Source organism: Bombina bombina, chromosome 2 (assembly GCF_027579735.1).
Source record: "Bombina bombina isolate aBomBom1 chromosome 2, aBomBom1.pri, whole genome shotgun sequence".
Lineage (NCBI taxonomy): Eukaryota > Metazoa > Chordata > Amphibia > Anura > Bombinatoridae > Bombina > Bombina bombina.
In genome coordinates, this window is record NC_069500.1 from 492,002,846 (window position 1) to 492,029,215 (window position 26,370).

At 40.2% G+C, this 26,370-nt stretch overlaps 1 protein-coding gene across 1 annotated transcript in view; it reads left to right on the top strand.

Annotated features, from left to right (window-relative positions):
- Positions 1–26,370, top strand: part of SEC14L2 (SEC14 like lipid binding 2) — a 126,125-nt gene that overhangs the window by 82,694 nt on the left and 17,061 nt on the right. The window contains exon 5 of the mRNA XM_053702207.1: positions 19,167–19,355. Within this exon, the coding sequence (XP_053558182.1) occupies positions 19,167–19,355 (189 nt within the window). The remainder of the gene's footprint in view (positions 1–19,166; positions 19,356–26,370) is intronic.

Genomic DNA, 26,370 nt, shown 5'->3' on the forward strand with positions numbered 1-26,370 from the left:
GCCACTAAAGATTTCAGACAAACTTCTTCTTTGTTTGTTGTTTATTCTGGTAAAAGGAGAGGTCAAAAAGAAACTTCTACCTCTCTTTCTTTTTGGCTTAAAAGCATTATCCGTTTGGCTTATGAGACTGCCGGACGGCAGCCTCCTGAAAGAATCACAGCTCACTCCACTAGGGCTGTGGCTTCCACATGGGCCTTCAAGAACGAGGCTTCTGTTGACCAGATATGTAAGGCAGCGACTTGGTCTTCACTGCACACTTTTGCCAAATTTTACAAATTTGATACTTTTGCTTCTTCAGAGGCTATTTTTGGGAGAAAGGTTTTGCAAGCCGTGGTGCCTTCCATTTAGGTGACCTGATTTGCTCCCTCCCTTCATCCGTGTCCTAAAGCTTTGGTATTGGTTCCCACAAGTAAGGATGACGCCGTGGACCGGACACACCTATGTTGGAGAAAACAGAATTTATGCTTACCTGATAAATTACTTTCTCCAACGGTGTGTCCGGTCCACGGCCCGCCCTGGTTTTTTAATCAGGTCTGATGAATTATTTTCTCTAACTACAGTCACCACGGTATCATATGGTTTCTCCTATGCATATTTCCTCCTGTACGTCGGTCGAATGACTGGGGTAGGCGGAGCCTAGGAGGGATCATGTGACCAGCTTTGCTGGGCTCTTTGCCATTTCCTGTTGGGGAAGAGAATATCCCACAAGTAAGGATGACGCCGTGGACCGGACACACCGTTGGAGAAAGTAATTTATCAGGTAAGCATAAATTCTGTTTTTGTGCAATCTACTCTGCCAATAAATGGAGAGTTGATAGGTGCGCCTATACAAATATAAAATAGTACTAAATTACTTAAAATGTTAGAAAATGTGACAGTAAAATCAAATATAAGCAAGATAATAAAACTAAAAAAATCTTATGTATAAGATATTGGATATAAAAAGTCACTTGGGGTTCACTTAGAAGTGAGTGTTCAAAAATCCCTTGTATTCTTCAGATAGAATCTTGAGCTACAATAGTACACACCTCCTAAGTTATACAAGGGAAAAAGCAGGCAGCTCTTCAGGAGTGAGATGGCCAATCACTTAGTGGTAATCCTATAAAGAAGCATAAAAGAAGGCGCCCATAGCATAATATATTCAAATACAAACAGTGGGGTAGAGATGTGAATAAGTTACACTCACATTTACCAAGACACTATCAAGTGCTATACTGTCAGGCCAGATATTTCAGAGTAGTCTGGCTAACTCTCCTCCAGACTACTCTGAAATATCTGGCCTGCCAGATAAGAAAGTTGTTCAAATTGTCGGCAAAAAAATGTAGCATAGTTCTGTAAAGAATATTAACCCCTTAAGGACAAGGCCATTTTCAATTTTCTTCCCTTAAGGACCAGGGCTATTTTGTTTGTGTTTAGCTGTAATTTTCCTCTTACTCATTTACTGTACCCACACATATTATATACCGTTTTTCTCGCCATTAAATGGACTTTCTAAAGATACCATTATTTTCATCATATCTTATAATTTACTATAAAAAAAATTATCTTGGGGGGCGGAGCTAACTAGCAGAGTGAGCAGACGTGTCGGTCTGTAGCTCTGCGACCAATATAACTTTTAAAGGCATTATTTAACTATCCACTTCGCTACTACAAAGAGTTAGCCTATTCCTATAGTGCCCAGGAGGAAGTTTAAAATATATTGTCACGGCTGATCCAATTTCACTCAGATTCTGGACACCTTACTTACAGATACTCCTCAAACACCCTGCTCCTGAGATCTGAAGTCGACAGACCACTCTGTTCCGCAGCTGCATCGGACCTCCAGCTGATGGCTCTGGGGAGCGGAGGTGATAGAAATCACTGCTACGCCGGCTCACTCGACTGTGAACCCACCGGAACATCCCAGAACAGAGGTACACTGCGCGGCACATACTTTGAAGGCCGTTGCCGATATCCCTGCTAGCCGCCTAAGCCCCAGCTGACTTAGCTGCCTACACTCCGATCACCTACTAGGCAGAGGGATCAAGACTCTTGTTATACCTCCGGGAGAGGTCTCTGCGCATTTGGCGCGAACCGCCATTTTTTCAGTCTGTAGTAAGTGCGCAACACATCTGATACACGCATCAAGCACTTCCTACCTTCACTTCTCTGTGCCTCTGGGACTTTTAGTTAAGAGGGAACTGGGAGATTGCCTAAGCCCTACCGATAACTTTTTATTACCATATTCCCTACTTTAAAGACACCACAGCCTATAAACAAAGAAGATTTATTTTCTGCCTAACCTCTGCCTATTTCTATAGGGGTCTGCGGCTCATGTAGGACTTGTACCTGAGAGTTCTCCAAACACTAATAACTGCGTGTTGCAGAAATTATATCTAATATCAAATACTTGCATTTGGTGGAAACACGGGGGCCCTGTGACTAATTAACTCCTCCATCAGACCCTGCAGCTCAGTGTCCTAGGACACTACCAATTCTACCTATAGTGAAGCAGTTGGAAATATTTCTGCTAATCGCCACATCTAACTCCAGCCTTATAGACGTTGCTACTTGCCTCCTCTCCTCCCTTTCCTGCCGGCACACTTGCCTGTGGGTCATATCCCCATCCCTTTTCCCGCATTGCTCTGAGGGAGCACTTCCCCAGGAGAGGAGGCTTGACTTGTTTCTCTTGTTTATTAGGCCCTATCACTGCCCTTCACCTTATCTGGCACATTGTGAAAATCTGCTTAGGTTGGAGCAGGCACTATAAATATTGAATGCGGGGTACACTCTCCCTAATCAACCCTGTCTACAATCTCTTTCTTGCCTCCGTACTCCCACGACTATACATTACTTCGAATGGCGCACTCCCAAAAGAAAAAACAGAAACAGACAGGCAACACTAAAAGGACCCTTGCAGATCATTTCAACAGTAAAATCCTGCCAGGCCAGGATGATTCTGATGAAGAGTCCAGGGAATCGATATCTTCTCTCAAGAGTGCCCATAAGACAGATTATCACACTACAGATAGGTACACGTTTTCTAACTCCTCCATTATGGAGTCCATTAAAGCTCTATCCGAAAAAATGGACATTCACCACGCCTCATTGAAACAAGACCTTAAAACTTCTGTCACAGATCTTAAAATGGACATATCCTCTCTTGGCGAACGCACAGAGACAATTGAAAGAAAGCATGAGGACCTTGCGATTGATCACGCAAACCTGCTATCCTATACTCAATCTCTAGCCGAGATGATAACGGACTTAGAATTTAAACAGGCTGACCTTGAAGACAGATCACGCCGTAACAATATCAGAATTTGAGGAATACCGGAGGAGGTGGGCACCGCTGATCTTTCTAATTTTTTGCAAGGTCTGTTCAAGGAACTTGTAGGATCTCTACAAGATCATGATCCGCTCATTGACAGGGCCCATAGAGCTCTTCGTCCTAGGAACTCCAACACAGACACCCCTAGAGACATCATAGTCCACTTGCATTATTATATTTTCAAAGAGAAATTACTAAGAGCGTCCTATCTAAATAAACATCTAAAGGATACCTATTAAGCCATACAGATCTATCATGATCTTTCCCCGCACACACTTGCAAGAAGGCGCTCGTTCCAGCAGTTCACACAATGTCTCTGAAGACATGGAATCAAGTATCGCTGGGGATACCCGGTGAATATTCTTTTTCAGCATGATGATCACTCCTATATCATTACCACACCAGAACAAGGGTTAAAACTACATGAATCTAAGGGCATATCATCTTCTACTGAACAAAATGCTAAACCTTCGGGTAGTACCAAAAAACTCAATTCTGCTGCTCCTGAGTGGCACCCTTTACCTGAAAGGTTTCATTCAAGACCCAGGAGGAAGGATAGGCCAGAGGATGGAGATGACCCCTGAACTTTTGTCCCCAGATCAGTTAGACACTTGAAACACTGGTGATCCCAGACTGATCAATCAGAACTAATACTATAAGGATTACCATCTACTTTTTGACCATGACATAGTGGATCAGTAATAAAACTATTAATATCTCCACTATCTCTGTACCCAATAAGTTTATATAATGTTGTTTTAGCTGTTGATACTAGTTACTTGAATTTGGGTATATATACTACTTAACCAACTTGCTCATTGTTTTGTTTTACCTATGCTAAATGTCTATGGGACTCCCAATATACACATTATTCCACTAGTAACTTGAATATACATCATGTAAGTCCCACTACAGCATACTACAAAGGTCCTCCTGCATCAGCTCGGACTCTTACAGTAGTCTACTATCTTAGAGTACAAATACTACTATTAGTACTCCCCTGTGACTTTCCCATCAACTATGATCTCTCTATATAATGTTATAAGTCCACTACTTTATTGTATGTAATGTAAGTTAAATGTGGCATGAATGTTGTTGTTTAGGCAGTCATGTCACAATAAGAAAGTAAACTTGACCTAAGCCTTCAGCTATTATAGCAAGATTCTCTCTAAAGTTTAATTCCATGGAGGCTATCTACTAGATTACATTCGACTTATTAATATATGTCTTATGAGACAGGGTTGCTGTACGCACAAGAGCCCTGTATTACTTTAAGCTACTACCTTATTATTGTTATCTCAACTACTAACTACATATAGTTCCACCTTAGCTCCTATAACTTTCATTGCTAAGACCCGACCCCCACCCTACCTTCTCCCCTCATTATGAGCGGCTCTTGCCCGCTGTCCTACCCTAAAAATGATTTAAACCCTATTACTACCCATTTATAAATGTAGACGCACTAGCCATCTTATTACAATTAAGCTCCCTAAATCTCAGACTCTACACCATACAGCGACCCATTACGCTAAGTAGAATTTGGTTTATAGAAAACGAGGTCCCAATTTTGTGTACACAGTTTATATATTAGTGTTTTTCATATTGCTCTCTTATAAGACAATATTGAATATGATGCGAAAAACTTATATGTGCTATTGTCTCTTCTCAATGCTTGTCAAATTTTTTGTATACTATTTAGGTAAACTGGTTTATTACTGTTACTGTATCTAACAACCTCAATAAAAAAATTTTTGTATCTATAACCCTCCCCCTCTACATTATTGAGAGCTATCTTGGGTACTGGCAGCTGACTGCCAGTACCCAGTTTACAAAAAAATATATTTTTTCATTTATTTATTTTTTTACACTTTTCTGTAGTGTAGCTTCCTTTTTTTGCGGTGTTTGTGTTTAGCTGTAATTTTCCTCTTACTCATTTACTGTACCCACACATATTATATACCGTTTTTCTCGCCATTAAATGGACTTTCTAAAGATACCATTATTTTCATCATATCTTATAATTTACTATAAAAAAAATTATAAAATATGAGGAAAAAATGGAAAAAAATACACTTTTTCTAACTTTGACCCCCAAAATCTGTTACACATCTACAACCACCATAAAAATCCCATGCTAAATAGTTTCTAAATTTTGTCCTGAGTTTAGAAATACCCAATGTTTACATGTTCTTTGCTTTTTTTTGTAAGTTATAGGGCAATAAATACAAGTAGCACTTTGCTATTTCCATACCACTTTTTTTCAAAATTAGCGCTAGTTACATTGGAACACTGATATCTGTCAGGAATCCCTGAATATTCCTTGACGTGTGTGTATATATATATTTTTTAGAAGACATCCCAAAGTATTGCTCTAGGCCCATTTTGGTATAGTTCATGCCACCATTTCACCGCTAAATGTGATCAAATAAAAAAAAAATTGTTCACTTTTTCACAATTTTTTTTACAAACTTTAGGTTTCTCACAAAAATTATTTACAAACTTGTGCAATTATGGCATACATGGTTGTAAATGCTTCTCTGGGATCTCCTTTGTTCAGAAATAGCAGACATATATGGCTTTGGTGTTGCTTTTTGGTAATTAGAAGGCCGCTAAATGCCACTGCACACCACACGTGTATTATGCCCAGCAGTGAAGGGGTTAATTAGGGTGCATGTAGGGAGCTTGTAGAGTTAATTTTAGCTTTAGTGTAGTGTAGTAGACAACCCCAAGTATTGATCTAGGCCCATTTTGGTATATTTCATGCCACCATTTCACCGCCAAATGCGATCAAATTAAAAAAAAAAAGTAAAATTTTTCGCAATTTTAGGTTTCTCACTGAAATTATTTACAAACCGCTTGTGCAATTATGGCACAAATGCTTGTAAATGCTTCTCTGGGATCCCCCTTGTTCAGAAATAGCAGACATATATGGCTTTGGCGTTGCTTTTTGGTAATTAGAAGGCAGCTAAATGCCGCTGCGCATCACACGTGTATTATGTCTAGCAGTGAAGGGGTTAATTAGGGAGCTTGCAGGGTTAATTTTAGCTTTAGTGTAGAGATCAGCCTCCCACCTGACACATCAGAACCCCTGATCCCTCCCAAACAGCTCTCTTCCCTCCCCCACCCCACAATTGTCCCCGCCATCTTAAGTACTGGCAGAAAGTCTGCCAGTACTAAAATAAAAGGTATCTTTTTTTTTTTTTTTTTTTTTAGTATATTTACATATGCCGCTGTTTAGGATCCCCCCTAAACCCCAAACCTCTCTGCCCCCCCCCCAAATGGCTCTCTAACCCTCCCCCTCTACATTATTGGGAGCCATCTTGGGTACTGGCAGCTGTCTGTCAGTACCCAGTTTACAAAACAATATATTTCTTTTATTATTTTTTTTACACTTTTCTGTAGTGTAGCTTCCCCCCCCCCCCAAGACTAAACACCTCTCCCATTTAATTTAAAGAAATTGTTCCATAGTGTAATGGTTCCCACCCGCTCCCTCCCCGTGCATGCCCCCGGCTACCCCGCCCACAATCCCACCCACCTCTACCGACAAGAAGCCATCGATGTCCGGTGCAGAGAGGGGTAAGAAGGGTTATTGCAGGATGCCTCGATATCAAGGCATCACTGCAATAACCGGAAAGCGGCTGGAAGCTCCGAAAGAACACGCCCTGCCGCTTCAGCTATCGGCTCCGCAGATATGTGCAGATATCTCAAATTTTTCTGTCAGTTCTTGGTGTAGTAACACAATGTCGACCACGCGTGCCCTTCCTTTTAGCCTAAAATCATCCCCACAAGCCATTTTTTTCTTAATATTCTTTAAAGAACTGCGTGATACACCTACAATATCAGCAATCTTGTAGTGCAACATGTTTTTTGCCTTCAACAGGCCAACAATTTTACTGACTTTCTTTAATGACAAGTCACTTTGTTTACCCATCTGTAAAACATATTCCTTTGTTAATTTACCAAATATTTTATTAATATTACATCAAATTACACATAACTATGTATTGCAGATGTTGCCAATATAACATAGAATAAGAAATGCTTACAATCAATCAACACTGAAATTAATATAAAATTTTTTTTGACCAATAGGTCTAATAATATGGCAAGGTACTGTAGTCCTAGAAATTTGTCTGTATGGTGCTGCAGCAAATACTTGTAACAATTTCTTATAGCATGTATATATAAATGTAGAAATCCGATTATACACAAAAACCCACTACACATATCCACACAAACACTATGTGCACACACAATATACTCATAGACACTAAACGAACACTGCAAACACTATACACTCATACACTATAAACTACACACAAAGTACACAGGCACTACACACTAACTCTATACACGTCACATTCTCACACACGCATACGTTTTTTACAAGAAAAAAAAAGTATTAAATGACATGGTAAAAACGAGGATCAATGCCAGAGTTTAAAGGGACATTCCATCCAAAATTGAAATTCACATGGATGCATTTCAGTTTTGAATAGAAGTATTTTATGTAATATACATTTATTAGCAAAATTGCTTCTAATAAAAGCTATGGCTGTTTCAAAATAGTTTTTAAGTATGCACCAGCCTTAGGTGCTTGTTCCATCTGGTAATAACTCAGTATCACCTAGATTACGAGTTGTGCGTTCGTCTTTTAACGCTAAAAAAAGGGAAATTTTAGCGTTAAAACAGCACCGCAGCCATTACAAGTCTTGTCGGTATAGCCGCAAGCCTTTTAGCCTGTAACGCAACGTCAGTCCCGCACTCGTAAAAATTACTTTTTTTCATGGGACTTCCATAGCACAGTCATTACAAGTTTTGCGGTGAGGCTAAAAAGCTTGAGTTGCAGCCTATACCGAGAAGATCCGTTTCGCAATCTAAAAGCAGTAGTTATGTGTACACTAAACACCCAAACTACCTATTAACCCCTAAACCGAGGCCCTCCTGCATTGCAAATACTATATTAAACTTATTAACCCCTAATCTGCCGCTCCCGACATCGCTGCCACTAATAAAAATTATTAACCCCTATTCCGCCGCTCCCCGACTTCGCCGCCACTATACTAAAGTTATTAGCCCCTAAACCGCCGCCCTCCCGCATCGCAAACACTATTTAAATATTATTAACCCCTAATCTGCTGTCCGCCCACAACGCCCCAACTATACTAAAGTTATTAACCCCTAATTCCGCCGCCACTATAATAAACCTATTAACCCCTAAACCGAAAGCCCCTACAACGAAATATACTAAATAAACTTATTAACCCCTAAACCGAAAGCCCACCACATCGCAATAAACTAATTTAAACTAGTAACCCCTAAACCTAACGCCCCCCTAACTATATATAAAAATTACTATTTCTCTATCTTAAATTAAATTAAAAAAAACACTACGTTTAAACTAACAATTAAACTAATATAACTATTAAACTAACTACCAATTAAATAAACTATATTATACATTAAAAAAATGCTAACACTACTCTAAAAATTACAAACTATCTAATTACAAAAAATAAAAGACTAAATTACAAAAAATAACAAACACTAAATTACGAAAAATAACTAACGAAATTATCAAAAATAAAAAAGAATTACACCTAATCTAATAGCCCTATAAAAATAAAAAACTAGCCTACAATAAACTACCAATAGCCCGTAAAAAGGCCTTTTGTTAAACAGCTCTTTTACCTGTAAAAAAAAATACAGACCCTCCCAACAGTAAAACCCACCACCCAACCAACCCAAATAAAAAAACCTAACTCTAACAAAAACCTAAGCTACCCATTTCCCTGAAAAGGGCATTTGTATGGGCATTGCCATTTAAAGGGCATTTAGCTCTTTTGTATTGCCCTGAAAAGGGCTTTTAGCTCTTTTAAGAATAGCCCAAACCCTAAACTAAAAAAAAAAAACCCACACAAAAAACCTTAAAAAATCCTACACTAACCCCCGAAGATCCACTTACAGTTTCTGAAGTCTCGCTTGAAGGATCTTCATCCCGGCGGCTCCATCTTTATCCAGGCGGCTCCATCTTCATCCAGGGGCAGGCAGATCCATCTTCATCCAGGCGGCATCTTCTATCTTCATCCCGGCGGCGCGGAGCAGGTCCATCCTGAAGACATCCGGCGCGGAGCATCCTCTTCATACGGTCATCGCCGTATACTGAATCTTCAAAATGGCGTCCCTTGCATACCTATTGGCTGATTTGATTTTGGAAATTCAAATCAACCAATACGATGAGAGCTACTGAAATACTATTGGCTGTTCAAATCAGCCAATAGGATGAGAGCTATTGAATAGCCAATAGAATTTCAGTAGCTCTTTTAAGGGCTCTTGGTAGTCTATTCTAGATTAGGTTTTTTATTTTGGGGTGTTTTTTTTTTTAAATGGGTATTAGAATAGGATTTTTTTTTATTATTTTTGATAATTCGTTTTTTATTTTGTGTAATGTTTTTATTTCGTTTTGGTGTGGGTTTTTATTTTTAGATTAGGGGTTGGGCATTTCATAAAAGAGCTGAATGCAATGGGTAGATTAGGTTTTATTTTATTTTGTGGGTTTGGGGGGTGGGGGTTTGTATACTGTTAGGGGGTGTTTGTTTTGTAGCAAAAGAGCTGTTAACTTTAGGGAAATGCCCTACAAAAGGCCCTTTTAAGGGCCATTGGTAGTTTATTATAGTTTAGGCTTTGTTATTTTGGAGTGTTTTTTTTTTAAACAGGGTATTAGAATAGGAATATTTTTTATTGTTTTAGATAATTTGGTTTGTTATTTTTGTAATGGTAGTTTTTTTATTTTTTTGTAATATTAGTGTTTTTTAATTTTTGTAATGTTGGTTTTTAGTGTAAGACAGCTTAGGTTTTATTTCACAGGAAAGTTTGTATTTATTTTAACTAGCTAGTTAGTAAATAGTTAATAACTATTTACTAACTAGTCTACCTAGTTAAAATAAATACAAACTTCCCTGTGAGATAAAAATAAAACCTAAGCTAGCTACAATATAACTATTAGTTATATTGTAGCTAGCTTAGGTTTTATTTTACAGGTAAGTATGTATTTAGTTTTAAACAGGTATTATATAGTTAATAATTGTAACTTTAATTTAGCTCTATTTAAATTATGTTAAAGTTAGGGTTACGTTAGGTTTAGGGGTTAATAGTTTAATTTAGGTTGTTGCGATGTGAGGGGCTGGCGGTTTAGGGGTTAATAGGTTTATTTAGTGGTAGTGATGTGGGAGGCCAGAGGTTTAGGGGTTAATAACTTTATTTAGTGGCGACAATGTCGGGGAGCGGTGGAATAGGGGTTAATAGATTTATTATAGTGTGGGTGATATTGGGGAATAGGGGTTAATAACTTAAGTTATTAACCCCTATTTCCCAATATATACTATACTTAAGTTATTAACCCCTATTTCCCAATATATACTATACTTAAGTATAGTGGCGGTAATATCGGGAGCAGCAGATTAGAGGTTAATAATTTTTTTTAGGTGGCAGCGATATCGGGAGCGGCAGATTAGGGATTAATAACTTTATGCAGGTGCCGGCGATGTCAGGGGCAGCAGGTTAGGGGTGTTTAGACGTGAGGTTTATGTTAGTGTGTTAGGTTTAAACATATCTTCTTTTTTTCCCCATAGACATCAATGGGGCTGCGTTACGGAGCTTTTCATTCCGGGATCGCAGGTGTTAGGTTTTTTCTGACACCTTCTCCCCATTGATGTCTATGGGGAGAGCGTGCACGAGCACGTCAAAACAGCACTTGTATTTTGTGCGTTATAGAGCTCAACGCAACCATATCGCACGCACAAGCCGGCTTTTTCAAAACTTGTAATAGCTGCGCTATAGGGGGTGAAATAACGCAACTTTTGTTTCGTTCGTTAAATTCCCTATAGTGCGCATAACTTGTAATCTACCTGTTTGTTAATTGATGACATAATACAAGCCCCACTGGCGCTCTGAGCTAATGCAGTATTTAAAATGCTGGCATACTGAGAATATCTAGCTATGCTTCACATGCATATGCAGAAAACTATCTCCAGTCTCACGTCTTTACACACTGTTATTTATTTTAAAAGCTTTATTATTACGAGTTTATAGATTACGAGTTGTGCGTTAGTGTTAAAAAGCAGCGTTAAGAGGTCCTAACTCTACTTTTTAACGCCCGTTGGTATTACGAGTCTTGAAGGTACAGGTGTACCGCTCACTTTTTTGGCCAGACTCGGAAATACCGCAAATCCACTTACGTCAATTGCGTATCCTATATTTTCAATGGGACTTGCATAGCGCCGGTATTACGAGTCTAACCAAAAGTGAGCGGTAGACCCTCTCCTATCAAGAATGATACCGCATTTTAAAGTCAGTAGTTAAGAGTTTTACACTACAACGCCGTAGCATAAAACTCTTAACTAAAGTGCTAAAAAGTACACTAACACCCATAAACTACCTATTAACCCCTAAACCGAGGCCCCCCACATCGCAAACACTAAAATAAAAATTTTAACCCCTAATCTCCCGAACCGGACATCGCCGCCACTATGATAAATATATTAACCCCTAAACCGCCGCACTCCCGCCCCGCAAACACTATTTAAATATTATTAACCCCTAATCTGCCTGCCCTAACATCGCCGACACCTACCTACATTTATTAACCCCTAATCTGCCGCCCCCAACGTCGCCCCCACTATATTAAATGTATTAACCCCTAAACCTATGTCTATCCCCCCTAACTTAAATATAATTTAAATAAATATAAATACAATTACTACAATTCACTAAATTGTTCCTATTTAAAACTAAATACTTACCTATAAAATAAACCCTAATATAGCTACAATATAATTAATAATTACATTGTAGCTATCTTAGACCTAGATTTGGAGTTTGGCGGTAGCCGTGAAAACCAGCGTTAGAGGCTCCTAACGCTGGTTTTAGGCTACCGCCGGTATTTAGAGTCACTCAAAATAGGGTCTAACGCTCACTTTTCAGCCGCGACTTTTCCATACCGCAGATCCCCTTACGTCAATTGCGTGTCCTATCTTTTCAATGGGATCTTCCTAACTCCGGTATTTAGAGTCGTTTCTGAAGTGAGCGTTAGACATCTAACGACAAAACTCCAGCCGCAGGAAAAAAGTCAGTAGTTAAGAGCTTTCTGGGCTAACGCCGGTTTATAAAGCTCTTAACTACTGTGCTCTAAAGTACACTAACACCCATAAACTATCTATGTACCCCTAAACTGAGGTCCCCCCACATCGCCGACACTCGAATAAATTTTTTTAACCCCTAATCTGCCGAACGCCACCTACGTTATCCTTATGTACCCCTAATCTGCTGCTCCTAACACCGCCAACCCCTGTATTATATTTATTAACCCCTAATCTGCCCCCCACAACGTCTCCGCCAGCTACCTACACTTATTAACCCCTAATCTGCCGTCCGCACGCCGCCGCCAGCTACATTATCCCTATGTACCCCTAATCTGCTGCCCCTAACACCGCCGACCCCTGTATTATATTTATTAACCCCTAATCTGCCCCCCACAACGTCTCCGCCAGCTACCTACACTTATTAACCCCTAATCTGCCGTCCGCACGCCGCCGCCAGCTACATTATGCCTATGTACCCCTAATCTGCTGCCCCTAACACCGCCGACCCCTATATTATATTTATTAACCCCTAATCTGCCCCCCACAACGTCGCCTCCACCTGCCTACACTTATTAACCCCTAATCTGCCGAGCGGACCTGAGCGCTACTATAATAAAGTTATTAACCCCTAATCCGCCTCACTAACCCTATAATAAATAGTATTAACCCCTAATCTGCCCTCCCTAACATCGCCGACACCTAACTTCAATTATTAACCCCTAATCTGCCGACCGGAGCTCACCGCTATTCTAATAAATGGATTAACCCCTAAAGCTAAGTCTAACCCTAATACTAACACCCCCCTAAGTTAAATATAATTTAAATCTAACGAAATAAATTAACTCTTATTAAATAAATTATTCCTATTTAAAGATAAATACTTACCTGTAAAATAAATCCTAATATAGCTACAATATAAATTATATTTATATTATAGCTATTTTAGGATTTATATTTATTTTACAGGTAACTTTGTATTTATTTTAACCAGGTACAATAGCTATTAAATAGTTAAGAACTATTTAATAGCTAAAATAGTTAAAATAATTACAAATTTACCTGTAAAAGAAATCCTAACCTAAGTTACAATTAAAACTAACACTATACTATCAATAAATTAATTAAATAAACTACCTACAATTACCTACAATTAACCTAACACTACACTATCAATAAATTAATTAAATACAATTCCTAAAAATAAATACAATTAAATAAACTTGCTAAAGTACAAAAAATAAAAAAGAACTAAGTTACAAAAAATAAAAAAGATATCTACAAACATAAGAAAAATATTACAACAATTTTAAACTAATTACACCTACTCTAAGTCCCCTAATAAAACAACAAAGCCCCCCAAAATAAAAAATGCCCTACCCTATTCTAAATTACTAAAGTTAAAAGCTCTTTTACCTTACCAGCCCTGAACAGGGCCCTTTGCGGGGCATGCCCCAAGAAGTTCAGCTCTTTTGCCTGTAAAAAAAAACCATACAATACCCCCCCCAACATTACAACCCACCACCCACATACCCCTAATCTAACCCAAACCCCCCTTAAATAAACCTAACACTAAGCCCCTGAAGATCATCCTACCTTGTCTTCACCATACCAGGTTCACCGATCCGTCCTGGCTCCAAAATCTTCATCCAACCCAAGCGGGGGTTGGCGATCCATCATCCGGTGCCTGAAGAGGTCCAGAAGAGGCTCCAAAGTCTTCATCCTATCCGGGAAGAAGTGGCGATCCGGACCGGCAACCATCTTGATCCAAGCGGCATCTTCTATCTTCATCCGATGACGACGGGCTCCATCCTTAAGACCTCCACCGCGGACCCATCTTCTTCCGGCGACGTCCAACTGCAGAATGACGGTTCCTTTAAGGGACGTCATCCAAGATGGCGTCCCTCGAATTCCGATTGGCTGATAGGATTCTATCAGCCAATCGGAATTAAGGTAGGAATATTCTGATTGGCTGATGGAATCAGCCAATCAGAATCAAGTTCAATCCGATTGGCTGATCCAATCAGCCAATCAGATTGAGCTTGCATTCTATTGGCTGATCGGAACAGCCAATAGAATGCGAGCTCAATCTGATTGGCTGATTGGATCAGCCAATCGGATTGAACTTGATTCTGATTGGCTGATTCCATCAGCCAATCAGAATATTCCTACCTTAATTCCGATTGGCTGATAGAATCCTATCAGCCAATCGGAATTCGAGGGACGCCATCTTGGATGACGTCCCTTAAAGGAACCGTCATTCGGCTAGTAGGCGTCGGGAGAAGAGGATGTTCCGCGTCGGAGGTCTGCAAGATGGATCCGGAAGAAAGAAGATTGAAGATGCCGTTGATAGAAGACTTCATCCGGATCATGGACCTCTTCAGCTCCCGCTTGGATGAAGACTTCATCCGGATCATGGACCTCTTCAGCTCCCGCTTGGATGAAGACTTCAGCCGGATCATGGACCTCTTCAGCCCCCCGCTTGGGCTTGGATCAGGACATCGGAGGAGCTCTTCAGGACGGATCGGTGAACCTGGCAGGGTGAAGATAAGGTAGGAAGATCTTCAGGGGCTTAGTGTTAGGTTTATTTAAGGGGGGTTTGGGTTAGATTAGGGGTATGTGGGTGGTGGGTTATAATGTTGGGGGGGGGTATTGTATGTTTTTTTTACAGGCAAAAGAGCTGAATTCTTTTGGGCATGCCCCGCAAAGGGCCCTGTTCAGGGCTGGTAAGGTAAAAGAGCTTTGAACTGTAGTAATTTGGAATAGGGTAGGGCATTTTTTTTATTTTGGGGGGTCTTTGTTATTTTATTAGGGGGCTTAGAGTAGGTGTAATTAGTTTAAAATTGTTGTAATATTTTTCTTATGTTTGCAAATATTTTTTTATTTTTTGTAACTTAGTTATTTTTTTTTTGTACTTTAGCTAGTTTATTTAATTGTATTTATTTGTAGCAATTGTATTTAATTAATTTATTGATAGTGTAGTGTTAGGTTAATTGTAGGTAGTTTATTTAATTAATTTATTGATAGTCTAGTGTTAGGTTTATTTGTAACTTAGGTTAGGATTTATTTTACAGGTAATTTTGTAATTATTTTAACTAGGTAGCTATTAAATAGTTCTTAACTATTTAATAGCTATTGTACCTGGTTAAAATAAATACAAAGTTACCTGTAAAATAAATATAAATCCTAAAATAGCTATAATATAAATATAATTTATATTGTAGCTATATTAGGATTTATTTTACAGGTAAGTATTTATCTTTAAATAGGAATAATTTATTTAATAAGAGTTAATTTATTTCGTTAGATTTAAATTATATTTAATTTAGGGGGGTGTTAGTATTAGGGTTAGACTTAGCTTTAGGGGTTAATCCATTTATTAGAATAGCGGTGAGCTCCGGTCGGCAGATTAGGGGTTAATAATTGAAGTTAGGTGTCGGCGATGTTAGGGAGGGCAGATTAGGGGTTAATACTATTTATGATAGGGTTAGTGAGGCGGATTAGGGGTTAATAACTTTATTATAGTAGCGCTCAGGTCCGCTCGGCAGATTAGGGGTTAATAAGTGTAGGCAGGTGGAGGCGACGTTGTGGGGGGCAGATTAGGGGTTAATAAATATAATATAGGGGTCGGCGATGTTAGGGCAGCAGATTAGGGGTACATAGGGATAATGTAAGTAGCGGCGGTTTACGGAGCGGCAGATTAGGGGTTAATAATAATATGCAGGGGTCAGCGATAGCGGGGGCGGCAGATTAGGGGTTAATAAGTGTAAGGTTACGGGTGTTTAGACTCGGGGTACATGTTAGAGTGTTAAGTGCAGACGTAGGAAGGGTTACCGCATAGCAAACAATGGGGCTGCGTTAGGAGCTGAACGCGGCTTTTTTGCAGGTGTTAGGTTTTTTTTCAGCTCAAACAGCCCCATTGTTTCCTATGGGGGAATCGTGCACGAGCACGTTTTGAGGCTGGCCGCGCCCGTAAGCAACTCTGGTATCGAGAGTTGAAGCTGCGTTAAAAATGCTCTACGCTCCTTTTTTGGAGCCTAACGCAGCCTTTATGTGGACTCTCGATACCAGAGTTATTTTTATGGTGCGGCCAGTAAAACGCGGGCGTTAGTTTTTCGGCTCGTTACCGACAAAACTCCAAATCTAGCCGTTAGTTTTTTTTTGTTTTTTTTACAGGCAACTTTGTATTTATTTTAACTAGGTACAATAGTTATTTAATAAATACCTAGTTAAAATAAAGACAAATTTTACCTGTAAAATAAAACCTAACCTAAGTTACAATTACACCTAACACTACACTATAATTAAATTAATTAACTAAACTAAATACAATTAATTACAATTTAAAAAAATTATCTAAAGTACGAAAACAAACACTAAATTACAGAAAATAATAAAATAATTACAAGAATTTTAAACTAATTACACCTAGTCTAATCCCCCTAACAAAATAAAAAAGCCCCCCAAAATAAAAAAAAAGCCCTACCCTACACTAAATTACAAATAGCCCTTAAAAGGGCCTTTTGCGGGGCATTGCCCCCAAGTAATCGGCTCTTTTACCTGTAAAAAAAAAATACAATTTCCCCCCCCAACATTAAAACCCACCACCCACACAACCAACCCTACTCTAAAACCCACCCAATCCCCCCTTAAAAAAACCTAACACTAACCCCTTGAAGATCACCCTGCCGTGAGACGTCTTCACCCAACCGGGCAGAAGTGGTCCTCCAGACGGGCAGAAGTCTTCATCCAGACGGCATCTTCTATCGTCATCCATCCGGCGTGGAGCGACTCCATCTTCAAGACATCCGACGCGGAGCATCCTCTTCTTTCTTTGTCCGACGACTGAATGAAGGTTCCTTTAAATGACGTCATCCAAGATGGTGTCCCTTTAATTGCGATTGGCTGATAGAATTCTATCAGCCAATCGGAATTAAGGTAGAAAAAATCCTATTGGCTGATCCAATCAGCCAATAGGATTGAGCTGGAATTCTATTGGCTGATTGGATGCATAAATATAATGTAGGGTTCGGCGATGTTGGGGACAGCAGATTAGGGGTTCAAAGGGTATAATGTAGGTGCCGGCGGTGTCCGGAGCAGCAGATTAGGGGTTAATAATATAATGCAGGTGTCGGCGATGTCGGGGGCGGCAGATTAGGGGTTAATAAGTGTAATATTAGGGGTGTTTAGACTCGGGGTTCATGTTAGGTTGTTAGGTGTAGACATTAAAAGTATTTTCCCATAGGAATCAATGGGGCTGCGTTAGGAGCTGAACTCTGCTTTTTTGCAGGTGTTAGTTTTTTTTTCAGCCGGCTGTCCCCCATTGATTCCTATTGGGAAATCGTGCACGAGCACGTTTAGCCAGCTCACCGCTACCGTAAGCAGCGCTGGTATTGAGGTGAGATGTGGAGCAAAATTTTGCTCTACGCTCACTTTTTTGCGGCTAATGCCGGGTTTCTAAAAACCCGTAATACCAGCGTTGTCTGTAAGTGAGTGATGAGGGAAAACTGCTCGTTGGCACCGCACCCCTGTTAACGCAAAACTTGTAATCTAGGTGTAAACGTTTCTTACAGACTACTTATGTTTCAGCCTTTAGGCTTATATCCATGCATATGCTGCTATGTATATTACTAGTTCCTTGCATGTGATCTTCTTTCAGCCACTAACATTAGTTCCTTTAAGTCTAAATCCTTTTGTAGTTCTCAGTTACATTCATTGCTGACTGCTTTTTTCTTTCTTTCATTCTAGCATTAGTTCCTTACACGCCACCCCCCTGTTTTTAAAGGGGCACTGAACCCAATTTTTTTGTGATTCAGATAGAGCATGAAATTGTAAGCAACTTTCTAATTTACTCCTATTATCAAATTTTCTTCATTCTCTTGGAATCTTTATTTGAAATGCAAGAATGTAAGTTTAGATGCCGGCCCATTTTTGGTGAATAACCTGGGTTGTCCTTGCTGATTGGTGGATAAATTCATCCACCAATGAAAAAGTGCAATCCAGAGTTCTGAACCCAAAAAAAGCTTAGATGCCTTCTTTTTCAAATAAAAATAGCAAGAGAACGAAGAAAAATTGATAATAGGAGTAAATTAGAAAGTTGTTTAAAATTGCATGCGCTATCTGAATCACGAAAGAAAAAAATTGGATTCAGTGTCCCTTTAAATACACTTTACCTGTGCACTTGTAATGAAGTCCCTTTTACATTCTAGCTAAACACACTATGAATATGTCCATGGTCTTTTACCTGCTGGAGTGTAGTATTAAACTGTTTATAAATAGCTCCTTTGCCTTTATATTGGCAGTTGAAATAGCTATTTTTGCCAGTGGTATACGATATACCCACCTGTACTAAAAGTTTCTATACTTAAGTATAGACTATAGACAAGCTATGTAAACCCAGCCAGCAGAAGAAATTACACTCCCAGTGGGGAGTTGGAGAAAAAAAATACAAAAATGTTAATTTTCAATTGTTCTTTCTACGTATCTAAGCATTTGAGTGATAAGATAAGGATGTTTGATCTCTCTGCAAGCTTAGCTTATTTTGATGGGTTGTGGTTTCAACATGCAAATCCAGATATTTAATTACAAAAAGAAACATAAAGGCACAATTTCTCATAATTTTATACTCTGCAGCTGGTATAACAAGTCATTGCGAACAAATTAAGGGGAAACCAATTTTACAGTACACTGTTCCTTTAACTGCTATTTGCCTCCCACAGGTGGTACAGAAGTATCTCTCAGGGGGATTGTGTGGATTTGACAAAGAAGGTTCTCCCATTTGGTATGATGTTATTGGACCCCTGGACCCCAAAGGCCTTCTATTCTCTGCCTCCAAGCAAGACCTCATGAAGACTAAGATGCGAGACTGTGAGCTTATGCATCAGGAGTGTCGTAGGCAGAGTGAGAAGGTAAACTGTATGTTTTTGTACTTGAGAAAGAGATTTGCCCCCTTAAAAGTTGTGTGGTATTCACCTAGAGGCTGAGGGCCAGATTACAGGTGTTGAGCTATTGGAATTTTTCACTTGTGCGCTAACTGCACTCAAAGTAACCTTTTAATGCGGCTGGATTAGTACATGCATTACAAGTTGAAAGTAAAAAGTTATCGCGAAACCCGATTCACGCTAACTTCAGGACCACGCTAAATTCTTCTCCCCAAAGACTTCAAGAGAAAAATAAAAAAATAACTGATTGCTTGTGCAAAGGCAGTTATGCATATTTTACATTCCAATGTTCTTTACATAGAAGAAAATGTTTTTTTTTTTAAATATTTATACCTATAATATATCTATATGAATATATAGATGTGTGTGTGTGTGTGTATATATATATATATATATATATATATGTGTGTGTGTATATACAGTATATATATTATATATATATATGTATATGTGTGTGTGTGTATATGTATATATGTTTGTATGTGTATATGTATGTGTGTATGTGTATGTATGTATATATATATATATATATTTCTCCAACATAGGTGTGTCCGGTCCACGGCGTCATCCTTACTTGTGGGATATTCTCCTCCCCAACAGGAAATGGCAAAGAGCCCAGCAAAGCTGGTCACATGATCCCTCCTAGGCTCCGCCTTCCCCAGTCATTCTCTTTGCCGTTGTACAGGCAACATCTCCACGGAGATGGCTTAGAGTTTTTTGGTGTTTAACTGTAGTTTTTATTATTCAATCAAGAGTTTGTTATTTTAAAATAGTGCTGGTATGTACTATTTACTCTGAAACAGAAAGGTGATGAAGATTTCTGTTTGTAAGAGGAAAATGATTTTAGCAACCGTTACTAAAATCGATGGCTGTTTCCACACAGGACTGTTGAGAGGAATTAACTTCAGTTGGGGGAAACAGTGAGCAGACTTTTGCTGCTTGAGGTATGACACATTTCTAACAAGACGATGTAATGCTGGAAGCTGTCATTTTCCCTATGGGATCCGGTAAGCCATTTTTATTACATAAGAAAAAAAGGGCTTCACAAGGGCTTTTAAGACTGTAGACATTTTCTGGGCTAAAACGATTGATATATAAACATATTTTATACTTCATTGAGGAATTATTTTATTCTTGGGAATTATGTAAAATAACCGGCAGGCACTGTATTGGACACCTTATCCTCTAGGGGCTTTCCCTAATCATAGGCAGAGCCTCATTTTCGCGCCTCTATTGCGCACTTGTTTTTAGGAAGCATGACATGCAGATGCATGTGTGAGGAGCTCTGATACACAGAAAAGACTTTCTGAAGGCGTCATTTGGTATCGTATTCCCCTTTGGGCTTGGTTGGGTCTCAGCAAAGCAGATACCAGGGACTGTAAAGGGGTTAAATATAAAAACGGCTCCGGTTCCGTTATTTTAAGAGTTAAAGCTTTCAAATTTGGTGTGCAATACTTTTAAGGCTTTAAGACACTGTGGTGAAATTTTGGTGAATTTTGAACAATTCCTTCATACTTTTTCACATTTGCAGTAATAAAGTGTGTTCAGTTTAAAATTTAAAGTGACAGTAACGGTTTTATTTTAAAACGTTTTTTGTACTTTGTTATCAAGTTTATGCTTGTTTAACATGTCTGAACTACCAGATGGACTGTGTTCTGTATGTGGGGAAGCCAAGGTTCCTTCTCATTTAAATAGATGTGATTTATGTGACACAAAATTTAGAGAAAATGATGCCCAAGATGATTCCTCAAGTGAGGGGAGTAAGCATGGTACTGCATCATCCCCTCCTTCGTCTACACCAGTCTTGCCCACACAGGAGGCCCCTAGTACATCTAGTGTACCAATACTCCTTACTATGCAACAATTAACGGCTGTAATGGATAATTCTATCAAAAACATTTTAGCCAAAATGCCCACTTATCAGCGAAAGCGCGACTGCTCTGTTTTAGAAAATACTGAAGAGCATGAGGACGCTGATGATATTGGTTCTGAAGTGCCCCTACACCAGTCTGAGGGGGCCAGGGAGGTTTTGTCTGAGGGAGAAATTTCAGATTCAGGGAAAATTTCTCAACAAGCTGAACCTGATGTGATTACATTTAAATTTAAATTGGAACATCTCCGCGCCCTGCTTAAGGAGGTGTTATCTACTCTGGATGATTGTGAGAATTTGGTCATTCCAGAGAAATTATGTAAAATGGACAAGTTCCTAGAGGTCCCGGGGCCCCCCGAAGCTTTTCCTATACCCAAGCGGGTGGCGGACATTGTAAATAAAGAATGGGAAAGGCCCGGCATACCTTTCGTCCCTCCCCCTATATTTAAGAAATTGTTTCCTATGGTCGACCCCAGAAAGGACTTATGGCAGACAGTCCCCAAGGTCGAGGGGGCGGTTTCTACTCTAAACAAACGCACCACTATACCCATAGAAGATAGTTGTGCTTTCAAAGATCCTATGGATAAAAAATTAGAGGGTTTGCTTAAAAAGATGTTTGTTCAGCAAGGTTACCTTCTACAACCAATTTCATGCATTGTTCCTGTCACTACAGCAGCGTGTTTCTGGTTCGATGAACTAGAAAAGGCGCTCAATAAAGATTCTTCTTATGAGGAGATTTTGGACAGAATTCATGCTCTCAAATTGGCTAACTCTTTCACCCTAGACGCCACTTTGCAATTGGCTAGATTAGCGGCGAAAAATTCTGGGTTTGCTATTGTGGCGCGCAGAGCGCTTTGGCTAAAATCTTGGTCAGCGGATGCGTCTTCCAAGAACAAATTGCTTAACATTCCTTTCAAGGGGAAAACGCTGTTTGGCCCTGACTTGAAAGAGATTATTTCTGATATCACTGGGGGCAAGGGCCACGCCCTTCCTCAGGATAGGTCTTTCAAGGCCAAAAATAAACCTAATTTCCGTCCCTTTCGCAGAAACGGACCAGCCCCAAGTGCTACGTCCTCTAAGCAAGAGGGTAATACTTCTCAAGCCAAACCAGCCTGGAGGCCAATGCAAGGCTGGAACAAAGGAAAGCAGGCCAAGAAACCTGCCACTGCTACCAAGACAGCATGAGATGTTGGCCCCCGATCCGGGGCCGGATCTGGTGGGGGGCAGACTCTCTCTCTTTGCTCAGGCTTGGGCAAGAGATGTTCTGGATCCTTGGGCGCTAGAAATAGTCTCCCAAGGTTATCTTCTGGAATTCAAGGGGCTTCCCCCAAGGGGGAGGTTCCACAGGTCTCAATTGTCTTCAGACCACATAAAAAAACAGGCATTCTTACATTGTGTAGAAGACCTGTTAAAAATGGGAGTGATTCATCCTGTTCCATTAGGAGAACAAGGGATGGGGTTCTACTCCAATCTGTTCGTAGTTCCCAAAAAAGAGGGAACATTCAGACCAATCTTAGATCTCAAGATCCTAAACAAGTTTCTCAAGGTTCCATCGTTCAAAATGGAAACCATTCGAACAATTCTTCCTTCCATCCAGGAAGGTCAATTCATGACCACGGTGGATTTAAAGGATGCGTATCTACATATTCCTATCCACAAGGAACATCATCGGTTCCTAAGGTTCGCATTCCTGGACAAGCATTACCAGTTTGTGGCACTTCCGTTCGGATTAGCCACTGCTCCAAGAATTTTCACAAAGGTACTAGGGTCCCTTCTAGCGGTGCTAAGACCAAGGGGCATTGCAGTAGTACCTTACTTGGACGACATTCTGATTCAAGCGTCGTCCCTTCCACAAGCAAAGGCTCACACGGACATTGTCCTGGCCTTTCTCAGATCTCACGGGTGGAAAGTGAACGTAGAAAAAAGTTCTCTATCTCCGTCAACAAGGGTTCCCTTCTTGGGAACAATAATAGACTCCTTAGAAATGAGGATTTTTCTGACAGAGGCCAGAAAATCAAAACTTCTAAACTCTTGTCAAGTACTTCATTCTGTTCCTCTTCCTTCCATAGCGCAGTGCATGGAAGTAATAGGTTTGATGGTAGCGGCAATGGACATAGTTCCTTTTGCGCGAATTCATCTAAGACCATTACAACTGTGCATGCTCAGTCAGTGGAATGGGGATTATACAGACTTGTCTCCGACGATACAAGTAGATCAGAGGACCAGAGATTCACTCCGTTGGTGGCTGTCCCTGGACAACCTGTCACAGGGGATGAGCTTCCGCAGACCAGAGTGGGTCATTGTCACGACCGACGCCAGTCTGGTGGGCTGGGGCGCGGTCTGGGGACCCCTGAAAGCTCAGGGTCTTTGGTCTCGGGAAGAATCTCTTCTCCCGATAAATATTCTGGAACTGAGAGCGATATTCAATGCTCTCAAGGCTTGGCCTCAGCTAGCAAAGGCCAAATTCATACGGTTTCAATCAGACAACATGACGACTGTTGCGTACATCAACCATCAGGGGGGAACAAGGAGTTCCCTGGCGATGGAAGAAGTGACCAAAATCATTCAATGGGCGGAGACTCACTCCTGCCACTTGTCTGCAATCCACATCCCAGGAGTGGAAAATTGGGAAGCGGATTTTCTGAGTCGTCAGACATTTCATCCGGGGGAGTGGGAACTCCATCCGGAAATCTTTGCCCAAATTACTCAGTTGTGGGGCATTCCAGACATGGATCTGATGGCCTCTCGTCAGAACTTCAAGGTTCCTTGCTACGGGTCCAGATCCAGGGATCCCAAGGCGACTCTAGTAGATGCACTAGTAGCACCTTGGACCTTCAAACTAGCTTATGTATTCCCGCCGTTTCCTCTCATCCCCAGGCTGGTAGCCAGGATCAATCAGGAGAGGGCCTCGGTGATCTTGATGGCTCCTGCGTGGCCACGCAGGACTTGGTATGCAGACCTGGTGAATATGTCATCGGCTCCACCATGGAAGCTACCTTTGAGACGGGACCTTCTTGTTCAAGGTCCGTTCGAACATCCGAATCTGGTCTCACTCCAACTGACTGCCTGGAGATTGAACGCTTGATCTTATCAAAGCGAGGGTTCTCAGATTCTGTCATTGATACTCTTGTTCAGGCCAGAAAGCCTGTAACTAGAAAAATCTACCACAAAATATGGAAAAAATATATCTGTTGGTGTGAATCTAAAGGATTCCCTTGGGACAAGATAAAAATTCCTAAGATTCTATCCTTTCTTCAAGAAGGTTTGGAGAAAGGATTATCTGCAAGTTCTTTGAAGGGACAGATTTCTGCCTTATCTGTGTTACTTCACAAAAAGCTGGCAGCTGTGCCAGATGTTCAAGCCTTTGTTCAGGCTCTGGTTAGAATCAAGCCTGTTTACAAACCTTTGACTCCTCCTTGGAGTCTCAATTTAGTTCTTTCAGTTCTTCAGGGGGTTCCGTTTGAACCCTTACATTCCGTTGATATTAAGTTATTATCTTGGAAAGTTTTGTTTTTGGTTGCAATTTCTTCTGCTAGAAGAGTTTCAGAATTATCTGCTCTGCAGTGTTCTCCTCCTTATCTGGTGTTCCATGCAGATAAGGTGGTTTTGCGTACTAAACCTGGTTTTCTTCCGAAAGTTGTTTCTAACAAAAACATTAACCAGGAGATAGTCGTGCCTTCTTTGTGTCCGAATCCAGTTTCAAAGAAGGAACGTTTGTTGCACAATTTGGATGTAGTTCGTGCTTTAAAATTCTATTTAGATGCTACAAAGGATTTTAGACAAACATCTTCCTTGTTTGTTGTTTATTCTGGTAAAAGGAGAGGTCAAAAAGCAACTTCTACCTCTCTCTCCTTTTGGCTTAAAAGCATCATCAGATTGGCTTACGAGACTGCCGGACGGCAGCCTCCTGAAAGAATCACAGCTCATTCCACTAGGGCTGTGGCTTCCACATGGGCCTTCAAGAACGAGGCTTCTGTTGATCAGATATGTAAGGCAGCGACTTGGTCTTCACTGCACACTTTTACTAAATTTTACAAATTTGATACTTTTGCTTCTTCTGAGGCTATTTTTGGGAGAAAGGTTTTGCAAGCCGTGGTGCCTTCCATCTAGGTGACCTGATTTGCTCCCTCCCTTCATCCGTGTCCTAAAGCTTTGGTATTGGTTCCCACAAGTAAGGATGACGCCGTGGACCGGACACACCTATGTTGGAGAAAACAGAATTTATGTTTACCTGATAAATTACTTTCTCCAACGGTGTGTCCGGTCCACGGCCCGCCCTGGTTTTTTAATCAGGTCTGATAATTTATTTTCTTTAACTACAGTCACCACGGTATCATATGATTTCTCCTATGCAAATATTCCTCCTTTACGTCGGTCGAATGACTGGGGAAGGCGGAGCCTAGGAGGGATCATGTGACCAGCTTTGCTGGGCTCTTTGCCATTTCCTGTTGGGGAGGAGAATATCCCACAAGTAAGGATGACGCCGTGGACCGGACACACCGTTGGAGAAAGTAATTTATCAGGTAAACATAAATTCTGTTTTATATATGTATATGTGTGTGTGTGTGTGTATATGTATATATGTTTGTATGTGTATATGTATGTATGTGTGTATGTGTGTATATATATATATATATATATATATGTGTGTGTTGATGATTGCCGCTGATAGTGGTATCTCACTTCCTTTGGAGCAAGATGAAGTATTAGTGGATGGTCGTGGTGGGGTGTATATCAGCGCTTCCAGGAGATGTTCTACATGTGCATATATAGGTGAAATGGGAATAAATGTATATATCCCCAATAAGTAAATGGATTAGGTCAGCAAACAATATAAAGCGTAGTTAGCTCAACTGTTAAATCACAGGGTCCGGTAATCAGCGTTGATTATCTTCCTCGGTGTGGTTATACGGGAGTGGCTAATGTGCCCATACATGAATCTAATGTTAAGCTGCCCAGATGGACTAATAGCTGGATTCAAAAATAGTGAATTGTAGGAATACTCCTCTGATTCCACTCTGTATGATTGAACAGAGGGTGGATAGAGGAGGTATTCCACTTTAATCTGAGTTGCTAGTATGAGGCAAATGCGGTGCAAGGTTTAGCTAGAAC